The following is a 23,086-nucleotide window of genomic DNA, read 5'->3' on the forward strand; positions in this document are numbered from 1 at the left end:
AAGACTTAAGGCAGATTACAAGAATATTATTTGGAGTAAAACACAGTTTTCGTTTTTTGAGCTTTGGCTTGTGTTTATCGTGGAACCTGCAGGATTTGGACATTTTTACAGCCTTTTGGAAATGTCAGAGTTGAAGTAAGGATCTACCATCTCTAGGAAATACACATGGAAACTGCTATTTTGCAATTTAAAGGTGAAATTGGTATTGGCAGGTCAAAGTACAAAAACTGAAGATCAATATACTGAAATCTTTATCTAATACTTGAATATCGAAGCTAGTTTAAATCTCCAGAAAAGGCTTTTGTAACTTCCAGGCGGGTTTGGATCAACCTCACATATCCAACCAATGAAATATATTGCAAAGCTGACTAGAGAGATGCTCAAGAAGAGCTGAAAAAGTTCTGTCATCAACTTACGCTTGCTGTCTAGCATAGCTTTGGACTTGAGGTAGAGCTCAGACGGGTCCGGTTTGGGAGAAGACGACCGCAGGGTGTTGGTAGACACAGGGAGCGCGTTGGAGAGCACCTCCGGCTGACTGAGGGTCTCTGTGCTGTTCGCCATCTCCTGCCGCTGCTGCAGCTGCACGACGGGCTGCGAGGCCGGGTGGGGCAGTTGGTGGGAGACGGCGTGCGGAGGATGCTGGAGGCTATGCTGGGACGCAGCGTGGGGCATGCTAGCTCTCTCCTGCCACACACAACAGGAGGAAAGGGTAAACAGATGTGCAAGTCCTCAGGTGGGTGAAACATCCATTAGTTGTGGCACATTTTTGGATCACTTGGAACATATACAGTAACAACAGCAATAACAGATCATTTATCTAAGTGGTTCAAGTCTAAAACAGCCAGGATGCAGATAAATTTAGGATGGATTTAGTTACCACAAATATAAAAAAATCCCCCAAATAGCACATCCGAGCAGAATGATACTGCATTTCACCAACAAAGCAGAGGGAGTAAGCCTGTTTCTGCCTCATCTCCTCTATTTTCAAAGCGCAGCACAAAGGAGCAGCACAGTGACAAGCTGTTGAACGAGGCATATCATCTTACAACACCTAAGCACAGGATGATGTTGAGTTGCTGTTTGCATGGAGCATGTGTGTTTACCCACACGCAGCTCCAGAAATAACAACCTGGATAATGCAGGTTGCCTGAATAATGCAGCATTTCTTGTGAGAGGCAGAGATAAAGCAAAACAGAAAAAATAATGGTTGCTATTTTGTAATCCAACAGAAAACGGGTTTTCTATTACATCATCTTTTATGAGAAAACCGATTTAAAAAAAAGTGTTTTACTTACAGGTTTTAGTGATTTCACAGGAGAAGTTTGACCTGCCGGCAGAGAGGTGAAAGTGAAGGTTAAATCCTCAAGAAAACATAGCTAACATATTATGAAATGTATAACGATGACAAAAGGTGAGAATCATAAAAATCTTAGTTATAGGTTTTGTGTATTTATCCCATTTTTCTGTTCTCACCTTTAATAGACATGTTTTCAGTACTTTTCTCTCCGTTTCTCTCAAGTTTCAAATGGGAGGGATGTGGAAAGCAATGTGTAATATATTACCACCAGGGGGCAGTCGGCTCAAGTATTACTAATGTTTGATGTGTAATTATAAGAGGAGGGCCAAAGAAGACCTGGAGCCGTGGGAAAACATCCACCGCTCTCTGGGTGAAACCAGCCACCTGTTGCTGCAAATGCAGCCCAGAGGCGCTGAAGCTGTCGGGTTTTTCACAAAAATCATCCCAGGCTGTGGTTTGCATTTGATCAGTAGTTTTTCTTAGTGGTGCTTCACATTTGTTTCCATTTATAGATATTGTCATATATCCTTGGAAGTCTACCCATCGTCTTCTTTGTTCCCCATTTGGTCCACCAGATGCTTTCCCTGCCTTTTTATCCCCGCCCAGTTCATTTACTTTGTTTGAACTATTCAGGTGTGGATTCATGCTTGGACTAATTTGGATTTCCTGCCTCCTCAGCGCCTCCGTTTGTTCCTTTGTTCGATAAGCTAATTAATGTATGTTAATTCTCCATCTGCTTCCTTCAGTCTGCACATCTGCATTTTTGTTCCGCCACAAATAAATTTGCTAAAATGTGCAGTATGTTGTGTTAAAACATACAATTGTATGTTTATTAAAACATGTTTATATTATTAATAATATACAACTCTGGAAAAAATTAAGAGACCACTTAAAATGATCAGTTTCTCTGATTTGACCTTTTATAGGTATATGTGTGAGTAAAATGAACATTGTTCTTTTATTCTATGAATTACTGTCTCCCAAATTCCAAGCAAAGATTTAGTATTTATTTGAAGAAAATGAGAAATGGTTAAAATAACAAAAAAGATGCAGTGCTTTCATACCTCAAATAATGCAAAGAAACAAGTTTGTATTCATTTACAAACAACAATACTAATGTTTTAACTCAGGAAGAGTTCAGAAATCAATATTTGGTGGATTAACCAGGAGGTTTTCAATGGGGTTCAGTGCAGTGGGCTCTTCATTTTTTCCAGAGCTGTATTTATATTATCAAAAACATGAAGTTTAAATGTTTTTCTATGGAATAAAGTTTAAATAGAAAACATTTTTCTTTAGCAAGGACAGAGAAGCTGCTAAAGTTAATGAGAAAATGGATTAAATTAAATACGGGAGCAGAAAACCAGATAGAGGCTGCAAAAGATAAGCAAATGGTGCAAAGGTCAACCTTTTAGCAGGACAGAGGACCTAAACACACGGCCAACGCAACAATTGGATGCTTGAAACCAAATTATACTCATGTGTCACAGAATGGCCCAGTCAAAGCTCAAACATTAGTTCAAGTGAAAATCTGTGCAAAGACTTGAAAATAAATGCTCACAAACATTCTATGTCGAAACTGACTGAGCTTGAGATGTTTCTCAAAAAGGAAAGAGTAAAACCTTTGGTAATTTTTCTTGTACTCCATAGTAATTCCCTACTTTGTATTGGTCCAGCACATAAAATCTCAATGAAACACTCTGACATTTGTGTGAAAGGGTGTGAATACTTTTACAAGGCACTGTAGCTTCATTTCAGTTTGAAAATCTTCACAATTTTCCTTATTTTCTTTCAATCATCTGTAATTCTGACTGCTGGTTGAAACTGAAACCAATCCTAATCCAAGCCTTTGGGGGTCCTGTGAGAAACCTCAGCAGCATTTCGTCTTTGATTTCTGGAAAGCTGTGATCCTATGCTTTCCTAAAGCTGTGACACACACACACACGCACTCACTCACACATGCAGCATATGCACGTGTGCGATTAATGCAGATACACGACAAACCCCCGGGAGCGTAGAACAGAACCCGGCTCAGCGCATCTGATATGTGGGTGCAACACTGATCTCCTGAATCTGGGCTATACTGCACTGCAGCAAAGGCAAAAAAAAAGGAACAAGCCCTTCAAATCAGGGGAAGCATGAAGCAAGAAGACAGGCGGTGATTACCCACCACGCTCTGAGTCTCCTGCCTACTCTCTTTCTTTCTCTCGTGGCAGCAAGTGGTTCAGTGAAGCTGCCATCTCTTCCGAACGCAGCTCCCTCCCATGTGACCGAGCTCCACTTCCTCCCCGTTTGGGAAGGTGCACAGTGGATGATGCAGAGCTGGCGTGGACCAGAGCGTGAAATTGCTTTATTAAACATTGGGAGAGTCCGTGTATTCAAGCAAGACAGGCAGCACGCAATCCGTCCTGTCATTTATAAATTAAAACATTGTACACAGTACAGGAACTTTCATCTCCTCTACAGCTGATAGAGCTCAGACAACAGGAAGGATAATGTCAGCGTCTCCTCGGGAATTAATTTTTAAAGCAGTCTGGGAATTTTGTTTATTGTTTTTTCTTTTTGATGACAGAAAAAAGTGAGTCAAAAGCACAAAGCAGAAAAGAAATCTGCAGGGGGATTAAAAGGATTTCAGAAGAATTGGAATAAACTGTCACCTTGCCTCCAGGCTATAATACCTGTGCGCTGTCTGAACATAATACTTGTAGATTAACATTCAGAAAGATTTCACAGCGTGTCACAGCTGTGGTGCTAGCAACGTACCACCTGAGTCTACTGGCTTAGCACCAAAATGCATTAGATCTGTTGTTTTTGTATCAACCTTGTATCTGCATCCCAGAACCAGAACCAAACACTGAGAAACGGCATTCAGCTGCTCCGCACCACAGATCTGGAACAAACTTCCAGAAAACTGCTCAACAGCCAAAACACTGAGTTCCTTTAAACAAAGACAAACCCCCGTCTGTTTAGAGTTGTCTTTGATTAGTAGTAAGTGGAACATTAGTAAACATATTTGATGTATATTTGCTTGATGATTTTGATGATGGCATTTCATAAATTGCATTGTTTACTGCTTATCTCATAATTGTTGACTGTATGTTTTTTAGCCAGGTAAAAACCAGCCCCTAGTTCTACGCGTTGCTTCATACAGAGGGTCTGGACTCTCACTATAGAGAAACAATTGCTTCCTAAAAGAGTGGACTCTGTCGAGGTTTAAAATTTTGCCCAATCTCTAATGTTTGTCCGTGGTGTATGTTCACGGGTTCAACACTACGAAGCTTACTGAAAATTTCCTGCACTGCAAACAACCATCCTCCACTGAGAAGAGAGAAGTGCTGAGCCGAGCAAGATGGCTGTTGGTGTTAATTGAATATTTGGAAGCACGACCAACATGGACTGAATGGCTTTGTTCATGTTCTCTGCTGCAATTTCTTACATCTACAGGCAGACTACAAACAGTGTAGAAGATTTATGTGATCATTCACAACTTCTCCTTCTGTTTCTCTCATTGACCTGGATGAAATTCTCCCAGAGAAATCCAGGTCAATGGCATTCAGCCATTGACCTGGATTGAAAGTCTACACTGAGATGTGAAGATGGATCGGAATCAAGCGGAAATGTCCAGAAAAGCAATGGCCAGGCTAGATGTTAATATGAAGTGAAGCACTTTGAACTGCCTTGTTGCTGAAACATGCCATACCCATGAGCCAGATTTATAATTGTTTACAGTCACTCACCTCCCCGAAGCACCAGCACGTTGACCTCGCTGCCCACCGGCAGGTCTTTGAGGATGTCCACTACCTGAGCGTGGCTCAGCGTTTGGACGTTCTGCCTGTTGATCTCCTTGATGACGTCACCCTTCAGCAAGCCACGGCACCACTGGGCGTCCAAGATCATCTTGACCTTCTGCCCCAAGGGACAGTCTGCGATGGCAAAACCGAACCCCCCTGGTCCTTTCACCAAGGGTACGCTCACCAGCTCCGGCTGTAGCAGGGTGGGGTCTGGGCCCTCCTGGTTGTGAGCGAGAGGAAGGTGCTGGTGTTGCTGTGGGTGGTTATGGTGGCGTCCGCCGTTGCTTAGGGCCGGTACGGCAGCAGCCTGGCGTGAGAGGTGTCCTCCATCCGGGACTGAGAAGAGGGGCTCCTGGGGATTGGAGGAGGATGGGGTAGGGGAAGCTTCTTTTGAGGCGTTGAGTGAAGCTGATGCATCTTCGCTGCTGTTAGAGTCCTCTGGCAGAGGGTAACCCCGACACAAGACCAGGTCCACATACTGGTTGATTGGGATGGACTGAAACATCTGAACCACGTCAGCGTGAGTCTTCCCCAGCACACAAGCCCCGTTAATGTCCACGATGACGTCACCTCGAAGAAGAACAAAGAGATTTCATAAAACTACAGCTGTTGAAAATGCTTTAATATTCTCAAAAGTGAAAAATGGCTAAATTAAATACAGAGCAAACACAATCACATCACTATTTCACTAGTAAACTACAAACTTCAATGTATTTTGTTGGGATTGTGAGTTGAACTTTTTCACTTCTGATACGATAACGATATCGCAGTTTTGAGTGTTGGAAAGTACCGATGTTGACCCAATGCAATATCAGCACAAGTCATACATACTTTTATTGCTTATTTTTTAGTGTGGAATGCTGGAAAAGGCTTGATCCAGTGATATTGCACAGACAATAGTCAACAACAATATTTTTATGTTTCTAGATGTGCACAGTTGGAAGACAAGTCCCAAAATAGCTATAACTGTAATCATAGTAAAATGTGGTTTTTCACAGTATTGACTCCACAATTTCCAGAATTTTATTGGGAGTAATTTTTATTTTATTTTCACTTCCCAAATATGTTGCTATATCACATAAAATGTTTTCCCAATCAACAGTATATATTTGTACATAAATTTTATTATGGCAACAGGAAGTAGGAAAGTGTAAAACAGAGCAAGATAAGTGACATGCTCATTCTTTTCCACCTTCATCTCCCGGTAAAAGCTGGAGACCTTGTCCTACCAAACAGCTGAACCGCTGACTGGCCAGCTGGCTAAATGCCCAGAAGAAGATCCATCCCACCTACACAATCAATACCTTCCCCAAGCAAACACAGCTAAAGTTGCACTCCTTAAATGAACTCCATAAACTAACATGGTGGCTCTGACTCATTATATGGTACTACAGTGTTTTATATAAAAACATCCCAAAAGACAAGTGGAATAAACATTCTCCGGGAGTTCTAACATTGCACATCCTGGCATGAATAAATGTAGCAGGTCCATAGTGTTAAGATGCAAGGGGAAGTTGTTCCAGTCGACTGCTCGCTGTTAAAACCCAATGAAATTAATTACATTCATCTTTTGGTACAGTCAATTACCCCCCCTCTCGAGGGAAATGAGACAGTGAAAATAATTACTCTCTCTGTTCCACTTTCTCGTTGATTCTCGGCAGCGGTGCTTTTGTGGCGATCAATATTAGTGTTATATGAATCCTAAGGTTTTTTTGCACAACAGTTATTCAAATTAATTCAGTCGCCCTACATGTGATCACAATGTCCACAGACAAATTAAAAGGTGAAAATCCCTGCATATTTGCACTACCCAAATTGCGACGCCTTTTACTTGTAATATTCCTGAAAGGCTTCATGTAGCGCTCACCCTTCAACCTACATAAGACAGGCCAATTAAAACTGCAATTTATGCTTGGATATAAACTATGACCGTAAACTATAAACTAGGCACCTGTTTTATCGATGATTTCCTATTTTTATGACTGATCATAACACTGCCTTATGTGATTAAGCAATGTGACATTCAGTTTGAAGTATCCATGATCTGCTCTCTTTACAAACGGTTGCCTATACCATATATAAAAAGTCAAGAAAAGTAAAATGCACATAATTTGGGACTTATTGTATCTGTTATTTTTTTGTATCGCTACGGTGTCCTTGCACTCATTTTCCAACACAAACGGTGTTTTCAAAGTGTTTTATTTGACAGAGTAGTGATCTGGTCAGACAACTGAGCTTTTTGGAAAACATGAAAAACATTATGCAAGACTGAGGGCTTAAATTACCCTGACCGCATCACCGAAGCAGGGAACAACATTCCTAAACACACAGTCAGAGCTACAATGGAAAGGCTTAGATAACACCATTCATGTTTTAGAATGGCCTAGTTAAAGTCCAAACCTAAATCCAAATGAGGATCTTAGACAGTTTTTTAAAACGGATGTCCAAAGAGACTCTCTATGTAATCTGACTGAGTTTGAGTTGTCTTAAAATAAAAAATGGGCAAAAACAGCCATGTCAAGATTTGCAAAGTTGATGCGAATGCACCTTACCAGACTTAATTGCAGTAAAAAGTGTTTCTGTGATTCAAGAAAGGAGGTTTGAATACAAATCCATGCCTTTTCACATCTTAATTTATAAAAAGAAATAGTGAAAACCATTAATCTTTTTGTTCTACTTTACAATTATATGCTACTTTGTGTTGAGCTGACACTCTAGGTCTAAATAAAATACTTCTAAGTCTGAACATGTTTGGAAGGTTCTTCAGATCAGTCTGACCTCTGACTGCTAAACAGTTGGTGTCCAGAACTCAGAGAACACCATCATGGCTCTGAGGAAAATTACCTGGGGCAATCTTGTTGTCATGTGCTGCAGGCCCATCAGGAAGGACGTTTTTGACTTGAAGGAACTCATCCGGTCGGTCTCCTCCGATGATAGTGAACCCAAATCCCAGCGGGCTTTTTTTAAGTGACGTCTGCAAGATGGAACCCTGCAGCTGAGATGGATCTCGAGTGAAACCACGCAACCCTCTAGCAGGCTCCTCTTCTGTGGAGATACATTGAAAAATGGAAAATAAAGATAGCAAATAGAGAACGCAAAGGAATTTGATCCCAACAACACACACATAGCAATTAGGAGGGAGGCCAGTTTCCCGTTTTGTTACATCAAGCTCATCTTTAACCACATTTTAATTGTTTACTAAATGACTGTATTTATGCTTAACTGCAGAACACATTAATGCCTTGTCCATTTCTCCTTTTAGCATTCCATAAATTATAACCAGAGAATCACGTCACACTCATGCGTCTACTGCATGCATGGTTTGTGTACTGATTGGCCGACGTTCAGTTGAACAGTAAAGGATTTTATTTCAAACTGTGGCCTGAATCGCAGCAACAATCTTTAGACACAGCTTTTTTATAGACCTACGAACAACACATATGTAATATCACATTTCACATTCCCCAAATCACGTTTTTCTTTGTCGTATTTGTGAAATAAAATACAAACAAAATTTTTGTTGTGCCTCAAAAACACCAGCAGACATTTATAGAAATTTGATGCAAATTTAGTTAAAAATTAAAGTGCATATAGTTTACAATTAGGCCCTCATAAAAATACGTGCATAAAAGAGTAAATGGCCACAGAATGTTTCTGTAAAATGATGAGCTTCTCTTTAACCTGCCATCTGTCGAATGTTAGTAATTATACAAACAATCAAAGAACCCTCAGTTTTAATGCAAGCTCAAACAAATCTTTTATAAAGCCAGTAAACATCCAAACATTTAAACATCAATATGCAAATTGGAAGGCAACTTCGGGTTAAGTGCCTTGCCGAGGGACACATCGACATGTGGGGAAAGCCGAAATCAAACCTACAACCTTTCGATTGCAAGACGAGTAGTCTTGCAATCTACTCGTCTTGGACCTACTGCTTAAAGACAAATCTGAACCAGTCTTTTATAATATGGAATGACGAGAACAAGCTGTATAACTTTGAATTTATTGTTGACGGTTGATTTATTATTGATTTTGTCTAAACAATATAGGGTCAAAATAAGTTTAAAAATATGTTGCTTTTTTCAACTGGTTAATCAAGCTCATCTTTAACCACACAAAGGTTAATTTAGAAGTAATTTCCAACTTAATTTTAGCCTGTCCCATTAGGAAACGTGTTCTGATGAGTGTGTTTGGGTTTTTCATTTGACTGGAAAAACTCCCACAGTATTTAACTTTAAACCATCTAAGCCAAATTGGATCGACCTTTGGGCAATTCAAATCTTAGAGTCTGCTCTGTATGCACAGTTTTGCTCCTTTGTGGATTAGAAAAGTATAACAATTGACTCCTTAAAAGACTGAAATAATATGATGTCCCTGCCAATTACGAGTGGTAAACAATTCAATGTCACTTTACGAGAGATCAATCTGTTTTGCTTTCCCTGTAAACGTCATAGCAAGTTTCCCTTATGATGCAAGGTGTTGATCATATGAGGCAACTTCACAGAAGACAGGAAATAAATGCTACTGGACTATAGGAGAGAGTGGAGAAAGGGAGGACTGATGAGCCAGAAAGAGACAGAAAAGTAATAGAGTTAGCCCTGACACAAAGAGGTGAATCCTAACTAAATCCTAGCCTCCACTTCCCCTGTGAGAGTGCCAGTTATTTGCTGGGTCCCTGCAGGTCGGGCTTCGTCCCTGCCTGGTTCCCACACTGATAGACAGCTCGACATCAATCTCATTACAGGGGCAGCGCAGAGAGGAGTCCTCCCTGCCTCCCACACCACTCTCTCTCAGTGTCATAGTGTCATGGGATTTTCATTTGCATAACTGCACCGCAATTGGCTTATGGACGTGACTGTTTTTAAAGTGAAAAGCAGAGACAGGTCGAGCAGAATTAAAGCGACACAAATACTTTTGAAGGGCCCGTACACATTTCCAAAATTCCACAGTCCAGATATTTCTATTGTGTTAAATCAGTGCTGGATGATGTAACTTTAAAATAAAAGCTAAGATTTCCCCTTGCTTCCTTTCCTAAAAATAAATTAAAAATGACAGAAAATATTTTCAAAAAGTGGCTTTTATTTCAATCATCCCTACTTGAGTTGTATGACACATAATCCGAGCAAGGCTACAAGAATTTTTGTTTAATTACAAAAATAAAGTCATAATAACAAAAAGCTTCAGTAGAATAGATCTGATGTGACCAATTCAGTTCATGTAGTTCTTTCTTTCAAACAGACACAGTTGATTGCATAATCATTTAAATGTCTCTATTGCTGTACAACTGTATTCAAACAAACGTAAGCTGTAAAGTATACTTGTAAAACAAGATGGCCGCCCTGTGCGTGCTGACATCACTGAACTATACAAATCCAAGGAGTGCATTCATTAAAAAAAATCCAGATTGTCCAAAAAAATGCAGTCAAAAACCAAAAATTCGGTTAGTCAATACAATAATTTTATCAACTGTACTAATTTAAATATAGAACTTGGATGGATGGACTTTTGAATAACAACCAACAAAAACAGTGCTCTTGCTCACACCTACTTCAGATATAATCATATTAGAGTTTTGTATTCCACACATTCACCGACTTTTCAAGATGGCGTTGGAACCCTAAATTTAGCTCTAAGGGCCTTACAGCTTGTTTTGATGAATGTTAAAACGTGTCTGCTGCAGGTAAAACGCTCAACCTGCTCAGTCATGTTCACGCTGTGCCAGAAAACTATTTCCTAAACGATCCCCATTAAAGCAGCATGGACAGAAACCATAGCTGGAAAGCAGAGGCTACAAACCAAAGCCATGTTTACACGGCCCTGATTAAGCTGTGGGCAACAATGGGACAGTCTGTTTTCTCAGGGGGGCGAAGTGATTATGTGAAATGTCTGACAGGATTGTCAGTGCTGTAATTATGGCCTGAGCGCAGTGCGTGCTCCGCTCCTGTGCCCCGTCGCCATTGTCTGACAGGTCAGCCGAGGCAGCCTCGTCAGAATCGCGCTCGGGAGCCACCTCACGCACGTCCACACTGGCCATTAATTCTCATTAACGAGGGTGGGAAGGTGCAGGGTGGGCAGTTAGAGCTGGAGGCGGCGGCGGTGGCACACAGACTGCAGAGAGACTCAGCTATGGGAGGTGGGATCTGCGCGCAGCAGACTGAGGCGGACAGATCTGTCCAACGGGTGTCTGAAACACGGAGGCCGGCTTGAATACTAATACGGACCATGCTCTGTGTATGCACACTTGGAGGACGGTAATAGCGCCAACTCCTTTCACAACACGGGGGCCTCCATTTATCAGACTCTAGTGTTTACGGTGCGGCGGGTGATTACATCAGTCAAGCTGCAGCATTCCCCACATGTGGGACATGAGAAGTAGCAGAAAAGCAATTTATGACAATAAGTCACACACAACTGCAGTTACCCCTCTGTCCTCCCATTCCTCTTCCCTGGCACCCTTCCTCTGGTCTACAGAGATCTTTAAGCAGCTGTGAATGACAGGGGGCTAAAGCAGCATTCAGAGAGACCTCAGAGCCTTCCCTATTTCATATCTACTTGTCAAAGTGAATTCTGCCGCCCAGTGAAGCGTCGTTTCATTATTCAAATTGAATATCATAGCTTCCGAGGCTGTAAGCTGTTTATCAGCAGCCTGTCAACTGTTAGAACATCCTCAGAAAGACATTTCATCTTAAAGCAGTCGGTTAAAGGGTTCCCAGTGTTTGGATAACACATAATGTGATGTTTTAAGAAGTGCAATGATGGAACATCTGTGTTAACAGCGCTGTTGTCCATGCAGCAGTCTATTAGGTAAAGATACTGCAGACTTAAAGCAAAACATGCCAAGTTTTCGCATGTCACTAACTACACTAATCAGCCGCAACATTTTAACAGTTAAAGTAAAAAAAAAAAACCCTGAGGATCTCAAACTAGCAAAAGTGTCTGCATTGAAGGTTTTTTTCAAATATTAAAATGAGGAAGAGGAAGAATTTAAGCAACTTTGACAAGGCCTGTGGGGGTTAGAGTCCACAGTGATTACTTAACTAAATAGGAGGGTAAAAATACATGCAGGCAGGGCCGGCCCAGGGCTCCATGATGTAAGTAAGCAGGGTTTAATTCGGGGCACAAAGTTATTAAATACTTATTTATAATCAGTTACAGTGTGCATGAAATGTTCACCACCAATTTTCAGCTCAACATATCAACAAGTTCATTTCAGCCGACTGTGCCTGGGATCTGCTTCTCTTGGTCCTGATCCATATGTAAATTGTGAGCTTTGCGGTCAGGTTCAGCTCTCTCTGCCACATTACTGCAGATGAATCAACAATTTATCTATTACATTTTCTGCTCTATTCTGGACATGAACGCTTGAGGCAGTTTGACCCCGACCTTGAGTTCCCAGTTGGGACTAATGGACAATAATTAGAAGGAGTTTAACATCGGAAAGCAACATAAAGTCTCCTCCACGTGGGCCCACCAAATGCAGGGAAGGATGCAGAGATCAGGTGCAGTGAAGCAGGCTGGGAGGTGGAAGCAAGGGAGCGACAATTCACATTTTCATAGTCTGGCTCTGGGACCCTTCAACAGCTGATTCAACGCTGTAAAAAATAAACCTTTAAAAACAGAAATGTATGCTCATAAAAACATGCTAAAAACATGAAATAACTTGGAGCAATCAGATGCAATTCTCTCTCACTTCATATTTTCTCTATAATTCTTCAAAAACAAGATGCAAATAAACAATTTCACTTTCTGTTCAGCTCCTTTCTGAACAGGCAGTGGATATTCTAACCTCCTTATTTAAGCAGCAACTGAACTAACTTTCCAAAACCACTAATAGTTTTTGCCAGAAAACATGATAGTGCAAGTAGCATTTGATAGTTAGTTTGCTTAGATTTTAATATCTCATCAAGGGCACAACTTGAAGATTTTCAAAATGTCCACTCCTAACTAAATCCTTGTGGATTCTCTACTTTTAAGAAGGACATAACAAAGGTTTCATCTGATAGAAGATTCTTTGTAAGTGCAGATAAAATGTCAGTATTTTTTTTTTTGCAGAGAGTTTTACCTGAGGGTGCGGCTGCTGGTGGCTGAACTGCAATGGGTGTGTCGTCACTCAGCTTCCTCTTTGCTTCCATCACCGGATTCTCAAACTGGGTCTTCTGGTTGATGTGGCTGCACATGGGATAGAAAACAACATTGTGTTACAAGAACTGCAAATAGGACAAAATATAGAATAATGATTGAATATGCACCCCAAATAATTGCACATTTGTCTCCCTAATTTTGAGAAAAGATCTTAACTGCTAGTCAGTTACATCTAAAAACTAAAATTTCACTCATTCAATCCCTCTGTTCTCTCTATCTGGCTGGTCTACAGATAGGAAGTCTCCACTGTTGTTGCTACCGTCTGATGACGATGCAAAGCTGTGATTTGACTATGCGGGGCGTAGCCTGAGCTGGCCACGATGGCACAGATATTAAATAAATAGCAGCTCATTTACAAGGTCCAGCACATTTCACTTTGATCACACAAACATAATTTAATCAGTTTCAGGAAGGACGCAAAGCTGTGGTTTATTTTGACATGTACATTTTCTTTAGGATTATCACTTTAAGAAAATGTTTGAGACAAAAACAGAATTTTTAAAGGCTTTTTGGACAGATTTAAACTTTTGAGTGACACTTTGTGAGGCAAATAATCTGGAGAGTAATAAGGGAAAAGAAGTGCCTGGAAAAAATTTCCAAGAAATAAAATCTTTCACAGCCAAAAAAAATAACATAAAAATCTTTGCAGATCTTCATCCAAATTTTAAGGTCAAAAATGACACCCTGGTCAGTTAAGAGAATAAAGAATGCTGAAATCACTTAATATAATATAAAGAAGTGAAAAGAGTGAAATGAGGACAAACTGTTCATCCATTTTACCATGAGAACAATCTGTTCTGACCCTGAGTCGGGTGATAAAGAGGTAGACAAGCGTTACTGATGTGAGCAGATGTCATTAAGGATGAGTTGGATGATTTCGAGATGACGATGGACCAAGAATCTCCGGACATGTGCCGTCATTTCCTGGAAGATTCAGTGCCTTGGAGAAGTATCCAATCCCTTTTAACGTATCTCACATTTGGTCACGTTACAACTACAAACGTTCATGTATTTTACTGAAATTATTTGTTACAATGTAAAGCAGAAAGAAAAAGTTATACATTTTTCACAAACAAATATAACACGTAAAATGTGGATTTGCATTCAACTGAAGCCGTTTTGCTGGAAGAACTTAAGGGTGTGTTTTTACCAGCTTTACTCCTGTAGAGGCTAAAATTTTGGCCCATTGTTTGCAAAATAAGTTTAAAAGCTTGATGGAACCTCAGCATTAATTTACATTTACAGATTGACTGCAGGCATGCGTTTAGAGGCCTTGAATGGCTTGAAATTAAACATACTACAGTCGCTCTAGATATGTTCAAAGTTTGTTTTACAAACTGACGTTTTAAAGTCTGCCTGACATTAACCCTGACCCGTCTGCCGTGTTCTTCGTCTTCCTGATGATCTTTGCGCTCTCTAATCTTCTCAAATATCTGAGGCGTTCAGTATTTATACCGAGATTAAAATACACATACATTTGGCAGTGCTGGGAATTCTGAAGGTCACTGGCTTTTCTGGAGTTCCTCATGATAAAGAGGGCCTGTCATGATGTGGGGAATGAGAGGTGGTGAGGATGAACGCTGAGACCCAGGTAGTGAAGGAATGATGAATTTAATGATGAAGCTCCAACAGCCCAATACAGGCGGCACGGCAGAAAGTATAGCACACAGCTAATTACCTGTAGCAACTGATGCACACACGACTGAGAACGAGAGCTAATGCTAACCAGGACTTCGTAGTTCCACTGGTGAGCCTCGACGTTAGACGTGCGACAAGAACTGACATTAGATGAGGACCCGACAAGAGACAAAGACAACAGGTGGGTTTAAATACACAGGGAGGGTAATCAGGAAAACTAGACACAGCTGGGATCCATCAACAGGGAGGACAGGACATCACAGAGACTCACGGGAAACAAGGACACAGAAAAAACCATTAAATAAATACACAAAAACACCGATCGTCACAGGGCCTAAATACAAATGCCTAACAAACCTTCCATTGTTTATTTGTAAAACAAAATGATCGACCGGTTCACAAATATGCCCTATTTTGTGATCTGTCACATAAAATCCCTTAAAAAGCACAGCTGTTTGTGGATATTGTATGAAAAAAATGTTGACCTGAGTCTGTAAAAGTGTATTTTTTCAATTAAGTGCTTTTCTAAAGCAGAGCTACTGGAAGAACAACATCTTTATGTTGGTCTTTTGGCTCTAGAAGAATCCAGAGGACATAGAAGCAGCGTGGTCCATTCATATGCAGCTCTAAAAAAAACAAAGTCTACACCGATACACACACTGGGATGAATTTTCGTAGATGTCCCACTCAAGAGAACTTTGGAAAAATCTTTCTCGAATGTAAAATGTTTCTGCTCATAACTCTTCTCAGATATATAAGCAGAAACAGGTCATGTCTTCTTGCCCCAACATTGGGTTGGAATAGTTTATTTCTTGTGCTAAAGTCTTATTTTTGTATTTATGTTATGTATTTATTTCACTTATGTTTACGAGCTTTGTGTATAATAGAGGGTTCTTTGAAGGCCATCTGACGAAGCTCGGGTCTGCAGCTGCAAGGATCAGATAAATAGAAGTCAGATCTCACAGCAACCTGCTGAGGACTTAGTTCTCACAGCATGTCTTTTTTTTTTTTGCACTTCTTCTGTCCTGATGTATAAAAGAAGTAAATACAACTGTAAGTCAGAGCCGACACCGATGGACAATTTCAGACACACTGCTTTCTTCTTGTACAAGATATTAAACAAACACGACTGAGTGTTTTCCACCTTTCACTGTGCTTGGATAACTCCGTTTCTATCCCCACAACAGGCACATATGCAAGCTTAAGATAAGCAAAACTCCTGCATTTATAGACATGTTCACCTTTACTGATCATCAGTTAATCAAGATCATTTAAGTAGCAGAAACGAGACATATATTTATAGATGCAAGGTTTTTCATCTTAAATACAACATTTATATATTCTTTGTACAGTTTTGGCTGAATTATTGATCTGACTGTTCTTTCAGCAAACTGCATTTTATAGAATCTGCACACAAACAATTAATCAATTACCAAACTAGTAGACGAGTATTCCAATGATTGATTGATCATGGTTAATTTGAATACTTGTTTCAGCCCTAACAGGGGTGTAATTAGTTTTTTTCACATCTGACTGAGGCCTCGAACTCATCGGAGAGAAGCGGTGTTACTCCCTAGATTAAACCCAGGATGTCTGACGGGAATCTGCTTTGTGTTTTCAAACACTTGCGGGTAAACTGAAATATTTCTAGGTCCTTGGTGAAGACCCAATTGTTTTTTTTATATCATGTTCTGTAAATCCCTAAAATTAAAACAAGATCTGTGTTATTTTTAAAAAAGACTGTAGCTCATCTGCATAATGAGCTTGAACAGGCAGAAATCCCAGCCATGACACTGCACGGTGAATCAGTCACATGCTGAGACGCCGATGCTATACGCTGTGTGTGTGCCTTCAACACAAAGCGCTCTTGCTGTGTATGACTCATGCACAGAGATGCCCAGCCCATTAAGTCGGAGGAGATAAACACCCCCCATCTCCACCCTCCTCAAACCTCCACTCACACCCCTGTTTCAGTCATTTCCCAGTTCACCATCTCACTTTCTCACTCTCCAGTTGACACGCCCCGCGATTCGGGGGAAATAATTGGACTTGGTGTCACATCGTGGTCGTTTATTTGGAATAAAAAATAGCCGGACGAGAAAAGGACGGTGGCAGAGGAGTGAGCGGCTCTCAGTGACCCTCCAGCATAAACCGGCATGATGATTTCCCCCGTGCCCGCTCGTCTCTGCCTCTTTCTACGCAGTAATGGGACTAAAACGAAACAACGTCCGCTTGTTTACACTCTCCATAAGAATGGGATCTCTCTTCTGTTTCCCTCTCTGGGACCCCAGAACCTTCATTGTCTGCTACATTCTCTAGATTCTCTCTTTCACATACAAAGACAAAGCTCTAAAGCAGAGATGTGGTTAATTGTTCCCTGCAGGCCTGTGGGAAAATCAAGTTTGAAAACCAGCTTAGGTTAACCGCATCCCATTGTGTACGAGGTTAAAACCAGATTTAATAAATAAGCTCATTTGGACTTCACAATAGTAGCTGTGTTTTTATTGACCTTAAGAATGAGCAAACTGGAATTTCGAAAACAAATTCGTTTAATAGAAACACACTGATTTTCAATAAAAAGTTTTTGTGCTAGTGTATTTCGTAAAACTGAAATGGAGACTTTTTTCCCCATCATATACAGTAAGTCATGTGATCAACAACTAGATGTCACTACTGGAGAAAAAGACGAAGAAGAAGACGTGGTGCAGCATGTTTTTTAATGACTTATTGCTTGAATTGCATTTTTAATTACGTCTTATATAATGGAAACACCTCAACTTCAAAATTGTGCTTTTTACACATTAGCAGAGTATTAACAAAGTCTCTGCGCACCTTTGTAATGGAAATGCAGCTAGTAACAACAGCTGGAAGCAATCTAAACTAATGAAAGAGACCTGATTTGGCCCAGCAGCTGTAAAAGGATGAACACAGGTGCAGCTTTTCTTAAAAAGTCAGATTGGGAGCATGCCGTTAGCTATTTCATCTACATCAGCCTTGACTCACAGCTGCAGCCCTTTGGGTTCCCTCCCCAAACCCCAGAACTGAACATGGTTTTACTCACTCAACATAGTAGGTGCCAAACTGGGGATCCTCAATCTTCTCCCAGCCGTAGGGAAGCTCTGAGGGGGCAGAAGAGGCAGGTAGAGGGGCAATAAATCAGCCGCAATATAAACAACAGGGGTGGTGCAGCCACAAAAAAAAAAAAGGTTGTCTTTATTCAGATCCACGTGTTCACTGATTTATACACCCAGCGAAGTCAGTGAGGGGTGTGAGTTGTTAAATGAAGTTTGAATATAGATGAGACTGGAGAGATGGACGGACAGAGTGGATGGATAAATCAATGGACGGATGTACAGCTGCACAGTGGATTTCCATTTTCCATCAGAATGAGGTGGAATACACCCCAACATCCACACATTCTCAAATAATACCAAATCCCCTCCCTCTCTCTCTTCCTCTGCTGGTGCTTACTGTACGTGTGCAACATCCTGACTTTCCACAACTGTCTGACACAACACATGCAGAGCAGAGGGGATCTTTACGCAAGAGAGGGCAGGAGAAAATTGCCTTTTGAGAGATGCTGCACTGATTAGCTCTCTGCGTGTGTCCGTGGAGCCGTTGAGGGAAGACAGGCAGACGGGAGGTTTGAGCTGTGTCACCAGCAAGGCTGCGAACGAGGCTGCTCGGCTGCTCAGCCTCCGTCTGTTGGCCTGTGCCCCCATCCCGAGAGATGGGGATCGCGAGCAGATTGCCATGTGTGACGGGAAGTTACAAAGATGTGAGTGGAGACGCACAAACTCACCTCCTTCAATGCACTTCTCTGGAGGCTTGGCTTTCTTGGCAAGACGGGGGTCTAGCCAGGTGGTGGTCTTTGTGTTGTGACTAATAATGCAAACAGAAGAGAAAAAGATTCATATTTTAGCTATTCAAACTTTTGTAATCGCTCATTCGGGAAGCTTTTAACAATACCTGTTAAAATTTTAACAATGCTCATAGGCTTTCAAGTGCAAGATAGCGCAAGAGAGAAGAAAAGGAATGGCTGAGCCATTGCAGAGATCATAAAAAGCAGAAAAGAGAGAGCAGGTCAAGGGTGGTGAGCCCCATTTAGCCTGTTGTTTCTCTCACTGGCAGAATGAGCTATTGATTTAGCAGCAAACAGGAGCACCTGGCTCTCTCAGAGGCTCGGCATTGACTGCTCGCCACTCTAACAGGCCTGGTAAACAATGCTGGCCTGCTGCTTTCAGTGTCAGCCAGCAAACTCCACATCAAACACGGGGGAAACGAGGGGAAAGAAAACTTAATTGTGAAAAATGTAGCTGCCATCGCTGAGAATTCAGGTGGTCAAAAGGATCTGCACCAAGTTAGCTAAATACAAAAAAACCCCAAAAACACTGAGGTAAAATGAAACAGTTTTATTTTATTAGACTACTAAACAATAGTTTATTAAATAATACATAAAAATGATGCTAACAATAATATATTTCAAAATAACCAAATGTAGCACTTTACTACAGCTAGTTATTCAATAATTTTATTGTTGATGCACAGAGAAGAGAAATTGTGAGGTTTACATGCACATTAAATGTAATTGTAGAATTAAATTTGGAGGAATTATTCGCAGAATAATTGTTCTACCTCCATGTCCCGTGTGTAGTAAGATTTTGAGTCTGATGAGCAAAGTGCCTAATTAGCCAGACTATATAGCCACATATAGCTTGTCAACAACAAGCTATATGTGGCTTGTTGTTCCAGATAAACGGCTGTGATGTCTCAGAATATGATCAGAACTTGATAAAGTAACACAAGTAAAGACCTGAACACAGCATGGCTCCAACATAACCGACTGTAAAAATGAGAAAACTCTAAATTTGGTTGAAAAGGTAGTAGAATGATGTTACCGCTTAACTAAACAACAAAGAAAATTAGGTTGATAAATGCAAAAATACATAAATATGTTTTTTGATGTGGTTGCAGAGTGGCTCAGCGGCAGTGAAGGCACTGAAAAATTTACTTGACATATAAAGGTTACTCATCAATAAGGTTTTGATTCAAGACCAAGGGACATTTACTGTACATAAATGCCTCTCTGCCCGTCTTTCTGTGAAGTAACTGATAAAGATGATAAAGATTAAGACGACTCTTCCCATTGACCATTGGGTGATGCAGTCACCTCATGGCCATTGGTGTCAAAAATAAAAATAAAAACAAGCAAAGGTGGATTTTGATGGAAGACATAATTGTCTGAAATTTATATTGTGTTTCTGCTACATTTGAATAGGACTTGTTGCCTCAAAAAGTCAAATTTTTATAACATTTTTCTGGGTTAAGTAAAAAAGGAGTCAGTTACAGAAAAAAGCCATGAGGAAGAGCAACGGTTACATTAACGTAAGGCCTGTACGGTCTGTTGGTTGTCTATTTTCTATCACGACAAGAAAAATCCCCAAAGATTGAGAAAGTAATTAGACGGACATTTCAGGGGATTGCCACACTTTAGGCCATCACACACAGCTGGTGACTCGACCCAGTTAGGAGCTGGATTAAAGTGCCCACCTGACTGTGTGACACATCATTAAATCAGGTTTGAAACCATTCAAATGTAACTTTAGAAAATATTAATGACTTTAAAAGCAACTTGTACACCTTTTGCACCTTAAAAGCAAAAACTGAAAAGAGGAATGCTGCGGTAAGGACTCGTTTCCAGAACTTTCAACAACTGTCAACACAGAAATGAAAGAGAAACTGGGAGAGCAGGAAGTGGAGCTAACATAGATAAACACAGAGGTGTTATAAAAACAAGGAGGACGAGTGCCAGCAGAAAAGCTACTTACTCTATGAAGTAGACCATGCCAGTCTCTGTATAGGCCATTTCCCAGTTCTTGGGCAAAGGCTCTTGACTTTCATCCAGAGTGTTCCAGACCCGCATGTCCATGGCTCCCGCTGACTGGCTGTAGCTGGGCACAGTCTTCCTCCAGTCTGCCTTGTCCTTGTGCTCTGCATCCCGGCAAGAAGACAGGGACATGGGCACGGAGACAGTGATAGGAATGGGATGGGAGTAGGGGTGTGGGAGGTGATAGAAGGAGAAAGAGATAGGTGGTGAGATTGTGGCGCCATTGGAGCTCGTCTGGGCTCCTTGCATGTCTCTCTGTTGCTGCTGCCGCCGCTCGGACTGCTTTCCCCCTCAACACTGTGTGGACGCTTACATCAACAGGAGTTGTAGGGGTTGAGATAGAGAGAGAGCGAATGCGAGAGAGGGAGACACAGAGAGTGTACGGGAAGAGGAAGAAAGCACCACAACTGCCATAGGATTTGCATGTCAGCAAGGATGTGCTGCCTCGGAGGCAACGGCAGAACGCTTCAGCTCAACCAGGAGCGCCACATCTTTGCTCTGTTAGTATCACACTGCTGCTTTGTCTGTGTGCGTGTGTTTGCGTGTGTGCATTTGCCTAGTCTGCATGCAAGAGGGTCTTATCTCAGGTTTCCATCTGGCTCTGTGTGACCTTGCTTTAACATGACATTGAATGCTCATTCTGTTTGGCAGGACTGAGTGAATGGCACAAAGCAGAAAGTGATGGCTGTCGACTGCAGGAAATCAAGATCTTTTTTGTGCCGAAGCTGGGGCCTATTTTAATAGCGGAACCATGGAGGTTTTTCTGCACTGAGATTTATTTTATTCTTTTTTTTTTTTTTGAATCCGCCTTGATGCAAACATGCACCGTAGGTTGCAGTGGGTTTAGGCCCTTGTGGAGAAACATGAAGAGAATCAGTGACAATGTGAGGCTCATAAAACTGACATGAATTCTAAAGAACCACAAAGGAAAAATGGGACTCGCAGTAATGGCTGGGTTGAACTGCCTTTAAGGCATCGCAACGCTGTGTGTGAGTACCAAACCATCTACATGACGACACGTGGATGGTTTTCAGAGTTTGAAGAACCATTAATCTACATCCGATGGCATATTCTCAGCTGGCAGTCACGGTGGCATCAATAAATGCCGAGCCTTAACTCATTTTAACATTTTTGCTAGGAGGGTAATGAGATCTTACGACATTAAATGGCTCCGATCTTTGTCATTAAGTGGTAAGTCTAACTGAAAGCTACATCCTGTTGTTGCCATTATGTGACTTTGACAAAATAAATGTGAGTTTTCATTATGAGCCATGGAGATGAAAATTAGTTATGTTGTATTTGAAGACATTTAAAAGTATTAAAAGAAGTAGTGGTTGGGTTTTTGTCAACATTCTAACCCTTACCTAGCGTCATGGGATATGGATCTTCCTGGTGTTTTCTGAACATGTTCAGACCCATAATTCACTGGAGGGAGTGTGTGTCCGTTCTGGTAAGTGAATGAATTGGGATCAGATCTGCCAGCATCCCTCTCAATGTTGGCAGTGAGAGAGATGAAGGGGTTTTCCTTATGTGCCTGTTGGACGGATGTGGCTGGTAGAGATCTCAAAAACCTGGGTTATGAGTCGAGTTTGAATTTCGTCATCTCTAGTTCAAAAAATCTGAACTGATTATTTCAGAATGAAAAAAGACTCTTGAAAGCACACTTTAAGTGGGGAATATCCATTGGTATAAATATATTTGTACTAACAAAGCATTCAAATCTTTCTGATTTCGATTGAAGGACAGATTACTAATCATTATGTGTACCATGTCAGGACATCCTTCAGAAAAAGACAGTCAATCTCTACCTCAGAGATTAGTTGCCCTCAGAGACGTTTTGGCAACATATCTGCTTAACATGGAGGTGATTAGCTGACCTTGCATGATAACAGCAAACAGAAACAACTTTGTCGGAAAAAAAAGGACAAAAAAGTTTGCATTTTAAAAAAGTAAGCACAGCTATGCTAAAAAAAAAAAAAACTACATGAGCTGCAAAAGCTGTAAAATAACAAGAGAGAGATGGGTTTCTCACCTCCCACACCATTAACCATAGGAGGTCTTTCTTCTTCCTCCTCCTCCTCTGGAGCTGTGCTGTCCATTCTGTCCATCTTACTGACTGAGGTTGTACGTTTTCGCTGGACCTCCGTGTCAAATTCTTCGTCAAACAGAACCTGGTCCACCAAGTCTGGCTGTACAGGGCTGGGCTCTGCGGGGGGTTTAGGGGTCCCATAGTAGTTACCTGGATGGAGGCAGAGACAGTTGGGATGTATTTGAATATTTAGTGTTTTCAAGTGAAAATTACGCAGTCACTGACATAATAAAATGAATTATGTA

At 41.0% G+C, this 23,086-nt stretch overlaps 1 protein-coding gene across 3 annotated transcripts in view; it reads right to left on the reverse strand.

The window, feature by feature from the left end:
- magi3a (membrane associated guanylate kinase, WW and PDZ domain containing 3a) overlaps positions 1-23,086 on the reverse strand; it is a 133,707-nt gene that overhangs the window by 12,014 nt on the left and 98,607 nt on the right. For all 3 annotated transcript variants that reach the window (XM_008414485.3, XM_008414487.3, XM_017305879.2), the window contains exons 4-12: positions 22,785-22,991; positions 20,694-20,856; positions 18,668-18,747; positions 17,927-17,984; positions 13,148-13,254; positions 7,930-8,130; positions 5,032-5,655; positions 1,296-1,327; positions 417-684 (exon numbers count right to left, since the gene is read on the reverse strand). In XM_008414485.3, the coding sequence (XP_008412707.2) occupies positions 417-684; positions 1,296-1,327; positions 5,032-5,655; positions 7,930-8,130; positions 13,148-13,254; positions 17,927-17,984; positions 18,668-18,747; positions 20,694-20,856; positions 22,785-22,991 (1,740 nt within the window). The remainder of the gene's footprint in view (positions 1-416; positions 685-1,295; positions 1,328-5,031; positions 5,656-7,929; positions 8,131-13,147; positions 13,255-17,926; positions 17,985-18,667; positions 18,748-20,693; positions 20,857-22,784; positions 22,992-23,086) is intronic.

This window comes from Poecilia reticulata, chromosome 7, assembly GCF_904066995.2.
Source record: "Poecilia reticulata chromosome 7, P_reticulata-male-v2, whole genome shotgun sequence".
Lineage (NCBI taxonomy): Eukaryota > Metazoa > Chordata > Actinopteri > Cyprinodontiformes > Poeciliidae > Poecilia > Poecilia reticulata.